The sequence below is a fragment of the Lemur catta genome, chromosome 15, assembly GCF_020740605.2.
Source record: "Lemur catta isolate mLemCat1 chromosome 15, mLemCat1.pri, whole genome shotgun sequence".
In the NCBI taxonomy this organism is placed as follows: Eukaryota; Metazoa; Chordata; class Mammalia; order Primates; family Lemuridae; genus Lemur; species Lemur catta.
This window is the reverse complement of record NC_059142.1, coordinates 25,748,778-25,760,991: the sequence shown is the minus strand read 5'-3', so window position 1 is coordinate 25,760,991 and position 12,214 is coordinate 25,748,778. Positions and strand designations below refer to the sequence as shown.

The 12,214-nt window shown below is 37.2% G+C and overlaps 1 protein-coding gene across 1 annotated transcript in view; it reads left to right on the top strand.

Annotated features, from left to right (window-relative positions):
- Positions 1 to 12,214, top strand: part of APPBP2 (amyloid beta precursor protein binding protein 2) — a 58,045-nt gene that overhangs the window by 14,858 nt on the left and 30,973 nt on the right. The window contains exons 2-4 of the mRNA XM_045525581.1: positions 527 to 615; positions 5,056 to 5,207; positions 9,538 to 9,661. Of these exons, the coding sequence (XP_045381537.1) occupies positions 527 to 615; positions 5,056 to 5,207; positions 9,538 to 9,661 (365 nt within the window). The remainder of the gene's footprint in view (positions 1 to 526; positions 616 to 5,055; positions 5,208 to 9,537; positions 9,662 to 12,214) is intronic.

The following is a 12,214-nucleotide window of genomic DNA, read 5'->3' as shown; positions in this document are numbered from 1 at the left end:
GTTGTGACTTGATTAGAAATCCTGCCATTCTGGATTGCTGTATGTTTGTGAAGTGTCATGCCCAGAACTGAACTGGATTCTTGAGATAGTCTGAAGAGCCCCTAGTGGAGCATATTGACCAGCTGTGTTTTCTGGACATTATCTCTTCTATTATTTTGATAATTTTACATTAAGTATCTGGTTTTAAGGAAAAAAGTGAACAGTTTTATGTTCCTTGAATTTCACAGTTTTTATGTTTAATAAGTATGTAATTATGTACCTTTGTAGTACTTACCATGTTCTGAGTACTAAGTTTTTTAACAAATATTAGTTCTTAGCAATTATATACAACTATTAAAATGTTTTTATATGAATTGTAGAAATTTGTGTTACATTTCTCTTATCATGAGAGTGTTTCCTGTTACTGTGTAATGATACTGACTTTGAATCATTTTCATTAAATTCATCAGATTATATTCATCAAATATAATGAAAGTAGAAATTAAACTAAAAAAATTTAAAGTCATTATACTATTTTTTATTTCAGCTTTACCAGCAAGGACGCTTATGTCAACTGGGAAGTGAATTTTGTGAATTGGAAGTTTTTGCTAAAGTATTGAGAGCTTTGGATAAAAGGTAAATTCTTTTTTAAAAAATTGTGGTAAAATATATGTAACATAAAATTTACCGTTTTAACCATTTTTAAGTGTACAATTCAGTGGCATCAAGTACATTCACATTGTTGTGTAATCATCAACATGATCCATTTCCAGAACTTGTTCATGATCCCCCCCAAAAATTCTGTACCCATTAAAATAATAACTCCTCTTTCCCTCCTCCCCTCAGCCTCTAGCAGCCACCATTGTACTTGCTATTTCTGAGAGTTTGACAACTCTGGTACTCCATATAAGTGGAATTCTATAATGTTTGCCCTTTTGTGTCTGTCATATTTCACTTAACATAATGTTTTTAAGGTTTATCTGTGTGGTACCTGTGTCAGATGTTTTCATTTCTTTTTAAGGCTGGATAATATCCCATTATATTCATATACTCCATTTTGTTTATCCATTCATTTGTTGATGGATATTTGGGTTGTTTCCATCTCTTGGCTAGTGTGAATAATACTGTGAACATGAGTGTACAAGTATCTCTTTGAGTTCCTGCTTTCAGTTATTTTGGTTACGTACCCAGAAATGGAATTGCTGGATCATATGGTAATTCTGTTTTAATTTTCATTTTAATTTTTTTTAAGAGATAGGATCTTGCTGTGTTGCCCAAGCTGGCCTTGAACTCCTGGGCTCAAGCAGTCCTTCCTCAGCCTCCTGAGTAGCTGGGACTACAGATGTGTACCACCATGCCTAGCTACTATTTTTAATTTTTTTAGGAACTGCCATACTGTTTTCCATAAATTCATTTTTAGGTAACAATTATTTTTTAACCATTTCCTTATATGATATGGAAAGTATTTCATAGATATGATTATATTAGAAAACTTAGAATGGCTAAAATAATCTTACCTTTACACATGTAATGCCAATATAAATCTCTGAAATTATTTTATTGAGAAATTGTCTCAAATTGGCTTTTCTATATATGTGGTATTATTTTACTATGTGTTATGTTAACTTTATTTGCAGTTGTTACTAGAAGCCCAAAAGCTCTGATTTGCCTTTTTCTGGTCGCTACTTCCCCTCCCCAGGGTAACCACTGTGTTCATTTTACCTGTTTTAGAACTTCATATATATAGTCACACAGTTTGTACCCTTTTGTTTCTGGCTTTTTTTCCCCCCTCAATATTACGTTTATGAGAATCACTTTTTCTATGTTGTGTGCAATTGTAGTTTGTTCATTCTCATTGCTGTATATGTATAGTGTTTCATCATATGACTGTCATCTTTTATTCATTCTATTATTGATGGACATTTAGACTATTACCAGTTTTTAGCTATTATAAATAGTGCTACTGTGAACATTCTTGTACATATCTTTTGGTGAGCATATGTATGCATATCTGTTAGATATATACCTGGAAGTAGAATTTGAAAGCAGTTTATTTTAAGACTTACAGCTTGAGGAGTGCCCACCAGCATGGTACAGAATAAGGTAAAAATATTGTCACAGCAGTTGTACTGCTCAAACAACCTAAGCTTGATGACAAAGAGAAGAAGGTTTGTTCTGCCTGCCTCTATCCCCTTTGGAAAGTTAACACTCTGGCAGTTTAGCTTTTTGAGTTCATGAAATGGAGACTGAGTTCATCATCCTCATTGTAGGTGTTGTCATATAGTAGGAGCCACAAAGGGATGATCTGGCCTTTGATTGTACTTGCTGTTTTATCTAGTATTTTCCCCTAAATTTGCTTTAACTGCCACATTTCTAGGAAAATAAGAATATAGTTTCACAAAATACTGCTGATCTCTAATAATATTGCAAAGTTGTTTTATTTGTTCAACAAATTAGCTCAGTCAATACTTGTTGAATGCCTAGTATGTGCAGGTACTATTCTAGATGCTAGAGGTACAGCAGTGAATGAGATCTACAGGGCCCTTTCTCATGGAGTTTGTATTTTAGAGAGTGATGATAAGATAACAAACAAGTAAATAAATAGCATAATTTCAGCATCTAAGGATAACTTGGAAACGTGGCCTGTGTACTAAGATTACAGAAAAACTTCTTGGTTGATTAATTAAAATTAGTCTGTAAAAAAATAATAAATGAGAACTCAATTTTGGTAAAAAAGACTATAGAAAAGCTTTAAAAATCATTCCTTAAGGAAAAGTCAGCTTTCTGGGATTTGAATTTCTCTGTGCAGTTCTCAACATGGCTGTTGTAAAGATTTAGTGGAATACCTCTTTTTCATCTCTTAGGTTATCTTTCACCAAGTCCAAACCCCTTGGTAAGTGTAATATATGTTTGTGAAACTAAAAACATGTAATTTGACCCTTTTTCCCTTTATTCAAAGCAGTTACAGTTTTGTTCTTTCAAGATTTATTTATTGCTGGGTGTGGTGGCTCACGCCTGTAATCCTACCTCTCTGGGAGGCCGAGGTGGGCAGATCGTTTGAGCTCAGGAGTTCAAGACCAGCCTGAGCAAGAGCAAGACCCCGTCTCTACTAAAAAAAATAGAAAGAAATTAGCTGGACAACTAAAAAAATATGTAAATATATAGAAAAAATTAGCCGGGCATGGTGGCACATGCCTGTAGTCCCAGCTACTTGGGAGGCTGAGGCAGTAGGATTGCTTGAGCCCAGGAGTTTGAGGTAGCTGTGAGCTAGGCTGACACCACAGCACTCTAGCCCGGGCAACAGAGTGAGACTCTGTCTCAAAAAAAAAAAAAAAAGATTCTTTTTTGAGATATAATTCACATACCATAAAATTCACCATTTTAAATCGGACCATTCAGTTATTCACAAAGTTTTGCAGCCATCTCCACTGAGTAATTGTAGAACATTTTATCACCTCAAAAAGACACCATTAATAGTCACTCTATTGCTTCTTACCCTTAGTCTCTGGCTGACCATTAATCTATTTTCTATTTCTATGGATTTCCCTGTTCTAGATATTTCATATAAATGGAGTCATACAATATATGGTCTTTTGTGACTAACTCACTTAGCATAAGGTTTTCAAGGCTCATTCATGTTATTGCTTGAGTCATTTTTTGTTGTAAGTATAATACTACCTTTTGTTTACCCAGTCACCTATTGATGAACATTTGGGTTGTTTCCACCTTTTGGCTATTATGAATAATGCTGTTATGAACCTTCTTGGTCAAGATTTTGTATGGTCATATTCTTAGTTCTCTTGGATATATACCTAGGATGTATACATATGGTAACCCTATGTTTAACTTTTTGAGGATCTGCTAACTCTTTTCACAGCAGCTGTACCATTTTATATTCCCACCACCAGTGTATGAGGGTTCCAGTTTGATTACATCTTGCCAACACTTAAAAAATTATATTTCTGGGCATGGTGGCTCATGCCTATAATCCCATCACTTTGGGAGACCAAGGGAGATCGCTTGAGGCCAGGAATTCAAGACCAGCCTGGGCAACATAGTGAGACCCTCTCTCTACAAAAAAATTTAAAAAATTAACTGAGCATGGTAGCATGCACCTATAGTCCTAGCTACTCGGGAGGCTGAGGTAGGAGGATCGCTTGAGCCCAGGAGTTTGAGGGTATAGTGAGCTATGATTGTGTCACTGCACTCTCCACCTTGGGAGACACAGTGAGACCCTATCTGTAAAAAAATGTTTTGAAAATTATTAATAGCCCATTTTTTGGCTATGAAGTGGCATCTCATTTTGATTTTGGTTTGCATTTCCCTAACTACTAATGATGTTGAGCATCTTACTTTGTGTTTATCATCCATTTGTATATCTTCTTTGGAGAAATGTCTGTTCAAATCCATCGACTATTTTTAATTGGGTTATTTGTCTTTTTATTGTTGAATTGTAATGTGGTTTTTAAAGCTGGTTTTAGAAGTTAGCCTCATCCTTTGTTGCCATCAAGTTACACACTGTGCTTTTCCTGAGTGTTATATTCCTTGAGTAAAGATATTAGGCTAGGCCGGGCATGGTGGCTCACGCCTGTAATCCTAGCACTCTGGGAGGCCGAGGTGGGTGGATCACTCGAGGTCAGGAGTTCGAGACCAGCCTGAGCAAGAGTGAGACCCCGTCTCTACTAAAAATAGAAAGAAATTATCTGGCCAACTAAAATATATATATAGAAAAAATTAGCCGGGCATGGTGGCGCATGCCTGTAGTCCCAGCTACTCGGGAGGCTGAGGCAGTAGAATCACTTAAGCCCAGGAGTTTGAGGTTGCTGTGAGCTAGGCTGACGCTATGGCACTCACTCTAACCCGGGCAACAGAGCGAGACTTGTCTCAAAAAAAAAAAAAGATATTAGGCTAAATTTTGAGTTATTATAGCGTCATAATTCATAAGGCAAAACACTTTTTAACTTATTCCATCCTGGAAAATAATAATGCCGTTGTTTAAAAGAGAAGCAGCTAGCACTTTCTAAAAGGACAAAAGTAAGTTACTTCTGTAAAATAAGCCTTTTTCTTCTCTTTCAGACATTTACTTCATCATTGTTTTCAGGCTTTGATGGATCATGGTGTTAAAGTTGCCTCTGTCTTGGCCTACTCATTCAGTAGACGGTGCTCTTATATTGCAGAATCAGATGCTGCAGTAAAGGAAAAAGCCATTCAGGTTGGCTTTGTTTTAGGTAAGTAATGATAAAATAGAGGAGTATTTTTTTCTGTGGTAGACTCAGAATTAAACCGATGACAGTAAAGGATTCTCCCAGGACTTTACCCAAAGTCTACATAAGGAGGTTATGAGAAGATTGTCAAAAGAACTACTTGTCATTTATTGAACATTAGTTCTGTGCCAAGCACGATACTAGGCATTTAAATGGTATCTTTCTAAATCCTCGTGACATTCCAATGAAGTGATGGTATTAATACCACTTTGCATATGAGGAAACAGAAAAGTTGAATAACTGGCTCAAGTCACATAGCTGGTAGTGCAGCTAAGTTTAGAATCCTGTATCTGTATGATTCCAAAGCACATATCTTTCTACCATGTCATGGGGCTGCCACCAGCCTCTTTCACTTACTTACTGTAGGCTGTAGCATGAGACATAATCCTTTTGGGGCTTCAGTTTTCTCATCTCTAAAATGAGGGTTACTGTATTTCTTCATGGGGATATTATGAGGGTAGGGAAAACAAACGTAAAAGCAGTCAGAAAAAGTTTTGTATGCTATACATATAGAAAAATATATTTTCTATACATATAAAAATATCATTTCTATACATATAAAAAATATCATGCATAACATTTTTATGATTTTCACAAATGTATATATGTATGTTTCAGACAACTATTTACAACGTTGCTGCTACCTTTTTTCTTTAAAGTTTTTTTTTTTTTTAATGATTGCAGATTGACAGGTAGCTGCAAAAGAATACCTAGAGTTCTTTGAGCCATTCCTCCAGCTTCCTCCTGTGGTGACATATTATATAACTATAGAACAATATCAAAATCAGGAAATTGACATTGGTATTACAGTGTTAACTAGACTATAGGCCTTATTTAGTTTTTCTGGTTTTCACATGCACTAATTTTGTGTGTGTTTCTATGCAATTGATTCCATGTAAACAGTCATGTGACCACCATCACTATCAGGATACAGTACTGTTCTGTCACTACAGACCTTTCGTTTAATTTCTCACATTAATGTGTGCATGTACATGTTTTTTCTCTCTCAGTCTCTCATGTGTACACACGTGCATACAAATTTTCACAACCATTTCCTTCAATCTTAGAATAATTCTTTGTAGTGGTCAAAGACAACTTGCTGGAGAAACTTTGGGGCTTTCTTTTCCCTCCCTCCCTTCCCCCCCTCCCTCTTTTCTCTTCTCTTCTCTTCTCTTCTCTTCTCTTCTCTTCTCTTCTTCTTTTTTCTTTCATTTTTAGAAATGAGGTCTTGCTTTGTTGCCTAGGCTAGAGTGCAGTAGTGTGATCATAGCCCACTGGAGCCTGGAACACCTGGGCTCAAACCATCCTCCCACCTCAACCTCCCAAGTAGCTAGGACTACAGGCATGCGCCAACATGCCCAGCTAATTGTTTCTTATTTTTTTGTAGAGACAAGGTCTCACTATGTTGCCTAGGCTGGTCTCAAATACCTGGCCTCAAGCAATCCTCCTGCCTTGGCCTCCCAAAGTGCTGAGATTATAGGCGTGAGCTATTATATCCAGTCCAGAATATTCTTTTCTGAAAAGAGCCCTCAGCATTTATCCTTTAATAGTCTCATGGAATGTCAGTTTCGACAAAGAATTGACAAAAGAATGTCTGTAACAATGGAGTGTTTGTGATCTTGGCAAATGTTAATGATGACATCCCTTTACTTATAAATGGTTTTGTAAAAATCTGTGTGGGGGAAATTTAGTATCAAAGAAGGTAAAAGACAGGAAGGTTCGTTGAGGTCCTCTGTCATCTCCACATATACTTATACCAATTTGGCTGTTGTAATGAGCCAGATAGATATCTCAGAGAGAGAACCAAGTCCTAGCAAACTCATATTGTCAGTTTTAATCCTAAAATTATCCAGAGGGTAAATAAAAATTATACCAGAAATGTACAGTGATAGAGATAATTTTTTAAAATAACAGCCTTATTGAGATATAATTCACATACCATACAGTTCATCCATGGAAAGTATACAATGCAGTGGTTTTTAGTACATTCACAGAGTTGTGCAGACATTACCAAAGTAAGTTTTAGAATATTGTCCCCACTCAAAAAGAAAGCCATACCTGCACAGCTCATGCCTGTAATCCTATCACTCTGTGAGGCCAAAGTGGGAGGATCCATTGAGGTCAGGAGTTTAAGACCAGCCTGAGCAACAGCAAGACACATTCTCTACTAAAAAAAAAAAAAAAATAGAAAAATTAGCTAGGTGTCATGGTGCACACCTGTAGTCCCGGAAGGCTGGGACAGGAGGATTGCTTAAGCCCAGGAGTTTGAGGTTGCTGTGAGGTAGGCCAGTGCCACAGCACTCTAGCCCGGGGTAACAGAGTGAGACTCTGTCTCAGAAAAAAGAAAAGAAAACCCTAGCCATTAGCAGTCATTCCTCATTTCATTCCAACCCCAGGCAACCATCAGTTTACTTTTTGTCTCTACAGATTTGCCTATTTTGGACATTTTATATAAAGGGAATCATAAAATATATGGCCTTTGTGACTATTTAGCATATTATTTTCAAGGTCCATCCATGTTGTAGAGATAGAATTTTTTAAAGAGTTTTATAAAGAATTTTTAACAAGGTATGAGAGAACTGAAAAGGCAAAAAGGGAACATGAGGGTATTGTGGACATACCAACTGCAAGAATCAGCCACCATGACTAGGACTTGGGGAACCAAGGAAAGTGGTTGGAATTATTGACAATTGGAAGCTTGAGGAAGTGCCTTGTAGAGCTAGGATGCTGTTAGGCTGGTGGATCTAGACCCCTAGGAGGGGCATCTCATGTGGTCCTGTGAAACTGGTTTTAGAAGTGTTGGAAGGCTGCAGCTCATATTGACGGTTGCTTACTGGAATGAACTGTTACTCCCAGAGTAAAGAAATAAACCCTGGGGTGTTCGGGTCAGCAGGGGCCATGCTGACAGAAACATGAAGGAATGTCCCTTGATCTTCCAGTCTTGCAGCCCCTTTTTCTAGTGCCTCCTATTGGCAGAGCCTAACAGGGTGCCAGCTAGCAAATGAGAAATGTGGTTTGCAGAGTCCTTGCCTCAGCATCATAAAACAGAGTCTAGAAGGGTGATTTGAAGCTGAGAGACAATATCCTGATAACCAGCACAGCACACAATATGTTGGGATAATAAATAGAAGGTTGTTTAGTGTGAATATGTATAATTACCTCATTATTCTGGTCACTTGGTAAGCACCTTAGAATGTTCTAAAGCACAGTTGTTTCCAATGAATAAAATAAAATTTGTCTGATTGCATGTAGCTTTAATTAAACATAAAACATGGGTCTGAGCAAAATATATTTTATTGACTCGGACATTACTGACACCATTAAGACATACCATATGTTTTGTGTACCAAGAAAAAAATGCTGCCAATTATTGTAATACATCATCAGTTTTATGATGTATTCTAATTTTAGAGGTTTAAGATGTGCAAAAAATGTGTGTTTTAGGATTGAAGAAATACAGAATGTCACTTTGTGTTTTCTGGTTATTGTAACTAATCCTCAATAACGCTAAGAAAGTGTTCCTCATAATAGCTGATGTAGTATAGTAACTACAGACTTAGCCTCTGAAGTCAGATTATATGGATTCGAATCTTTCCACTTACTAGCTTGTAAGTTTTGGATTCTCTGGCCTCAAGTATTTCATCTGATAAGTTGAGGCAGTAATTGCATTTAAGTTGAAGATGTGTTGTGAAAGTTAAATGAGAGAATTCATGCAGAGTGGTTCCCATAATACAAAGTAGTTAAACAGTGTAGTAAAAATGTATTAAAAGTTAGTCATTATTAGGAGCCAAGATCCTCAGAAAGTGTTCAGAAGAAATGATGTCAGGACAGTAATTTAATTTCTTGCTAAAAAAATAAGATGAGCAAGCATCACTATCTTTTTTATCTGTATATCGCTATGATGTGCTGCTATACTAAGAGGATTGTTTATTCAGATTTCTTTATCTTCTTTGGGATTGGGTATTGGGAAATTGAGAAGTTATTTGTACACTGCAAGATGAAAATAATAGAATAATTAGAATTTAGTGGATCGTTAGCTGGAAAATGTCAAGTCTTGGGCCATGGAATATTCTTAGAGGGTTAAAACTCTTAACTCCTTATTCAAAGTCTCAGCTTTGATCCTAATCCCCGTAGTTCAAAACTTCACAATTAATATCTTTGTTTTAGGCTAGCCACAGGACTTTAATATTATGGGTTTGTTTTAGTTTAGATAATATTGACTGTAGGCATGTTTTTGTAGCTTTCAGGCAATTTATTAAATTATCTAAAATTACTGATTTTTCTTGTTCTTTAGGTGGCTTTCTTTCAGATGCAGGCTGGTACAGCGATGCTGAGAAAGTTTTTCTTTCCTGCCTTCAGTTGTGTACTCTACATGATGAGATGCTTCATTGGTTTCGTGCAGTAGAATGTTGTGTGAGGTGAGTTGGAACATATCCTACAATTTTGTGCTGTAATGGCACTTAGTGGCTTTTATAGTTTTAGCTCTTCAAAGTATACACCAACATGTGAATAAATCTCTGTGATGATATGGGTTCCTGCCTCCCATTTCTAAAATATAGTTAACTTGCTGTAGACAATGTGGATTTGAGTATTAGGAAACAGGATGTATTTCCTATATATCTTTTTGCTTTGTCATAGAGCTTGTTTATTCATTCAACAAATATTTATTGACTACTTGTTATGTACTAGAAACTGTGGTAGGCACTGGAAGCTAGGAAACTCCAGAAATGTACTTTTTTCTTGGATGCTACTTTTTTACCCCTGCTTTATTTACATTTCCATAATCATGCATAACAAGGTCAGTATTTTAATTGTAAATAACTTTTCTTTGAAGATACATTGAATTTTTTTTTTTACAGATGTACTTAAAGGCAAGCAAATTTAGGCCGGACGCGGTGGCTCACGCCTGTAATCCTAGCACTCTGGGAGGCCGAGGCGGGTGAATTGCTTGAGCTCAGGAGTTTGAGATCAGCCTGAGCAAGAGCGAGACCCCGTCTCTACTAAAAATAGAAAGAAATTATCTGGCCAACTAAAATATATATATAGAAAAAATCAGCCAGGCATGGTGGCGCATGCCTGTAGTCCCAGCTACTCGGGAGGCTGAGGCAATAGGATCACTTGAGCCCAGGAGTTTGAGGTTGCTGTGAGCTAGGCTGACACCACAGCACTCACTCTAGCCCGGGCAATAAAGCGAGACTCTGTCTCAAAAAAAAAAAAAAAAAAAAAAGGCAAGCAAATTTAGAAGTAACTCTGCTTTTATTGTCCTTTTTTCTGTATGTGTAACATTTAGAATTAGCTAGTTGGTTTTCTCCTTCCCCCAAATTGATTTGACATTTCTTAAAAAGAGTTGATAATATAAAACTAAAGAGAAATCAAAATAAAGTAAAAAAATAAAACAACAAGAATTCTTTGTTCTAAGTTAACTAAAGTCCAGTTTACTGCATTTATAGTCTTCTACTTTTAAGGAATTAAGGGGCATATATCTCAGGTATTTTAGAGATGAGTTAATTAAATATGAACCCCTTCAGAGCTAGAATATAGATTCTTCTATTAAACCTTTGTTGATTTAAGTTAAAATTGAGTAAAGCTGTGTCTCTCTCCCTCCTCCTCTCCTTTCCTTTTCCCCCCTTCCCTCCTTCCTCTGTCCTTCCTCCCCCCTCCTCCATCCTCCATTACCCTCTCCCCTTCACACTGTCTCCTCCCCCTTGCCCTTTCCTCCTCTTGCTCTTCCTCTTCCTCTTTGTCTCCCTTTCCCATCCCACTCTCCAGTTTGGATTTCAGTTGGATTTCGGTCTTTGTGGCTTTCATTGCCTTGTTTTATACAGGGCTGTGTTAGAAAATCATTCAAATCCTGGCTGGGCACAGTGGCTCATGCCTGTAATCCCAGCACTTTGGGAGGCTGAGGTGGGAGTTTGAGACCAGCCTGGGCAAAATAGCAAGACTCTGTCTCTACAAAAAATAAAAACCAAATTAGCCATACATGATAGTGTACCCCTGTAGTCCCAGCTGCTTGGGAGGGTGAGGCAGAAGGATCACTTGAGCCCAGGAGTTCAAGGCTGCAGTGAGCTATGATCATGCTAGCCTGGGTGACAGAGTGAGACTCTGTCTCTCTTAAAACAAACAAAAAAATTCAAATCCTACCATGGGGCAGGAGGATTGCTTGAGGCCAGGAATTCGAGACCAGCCTGAGCAAGAGTGAGACCCCATCACTACAAAAAGTAGAAAAATTAGTCAGGTGTGGTAGCGAGTGTACCTGTAGTCCCAGCTACTTGGGATGTAGGAGGATGACTTGGGCCCAGGAATTTGAGGTTGCAGTGAGCTATGATGACACTACTGCACTCTTGCCTGGGTGACAGAGCAAGACTCTGTCTTAGAAAAAAAATCATTCAAATCCTGAAGTTAATTTTGTAATGTGCAAACTTAATTATAAATAACATTTTTAAAGCCTATGATAATTTCCCACATATATTTTAGAAGTATATGATAAACCATAGGAATATTTGTGTGCAGAAACTATAAAGGGATTGGTATTTGGGGCTATAATTTGTAGTACTGATAAAAATAATGTCTGTTTTCTTTCTTCTGCCTATTGTGTTTTTGTAGGTATAGGAGACTTGACTATCCCAAATGGGATTTGAGAGATTGGTTAACTATTTTTATGTATATGAACTAGTTACTTTGGAACAGAAAAGTCATTTTAGATAATTTCATTATAGATCATTCTTTTTTTTTTTGAAACAGGGTGTTGCTCTGTTGCCCAGGGTGGAGTGTGGAGCGAAGTGGCACTGAGGTAGCTCACTGCAGCCTCAATATCCTGGGCTCAAGCTATTCACCCACCTCAGCCTTGCCAGTAGCTAGGACTACTAGGCGCACGCCACCACACCTGGCTAATTTTTTAATTTCTTTTTTTTTTTTTCCTTCCCCAAATGTGTTCACAGGAATAATTTTTTAATTTCTTACAGAGACGGGGG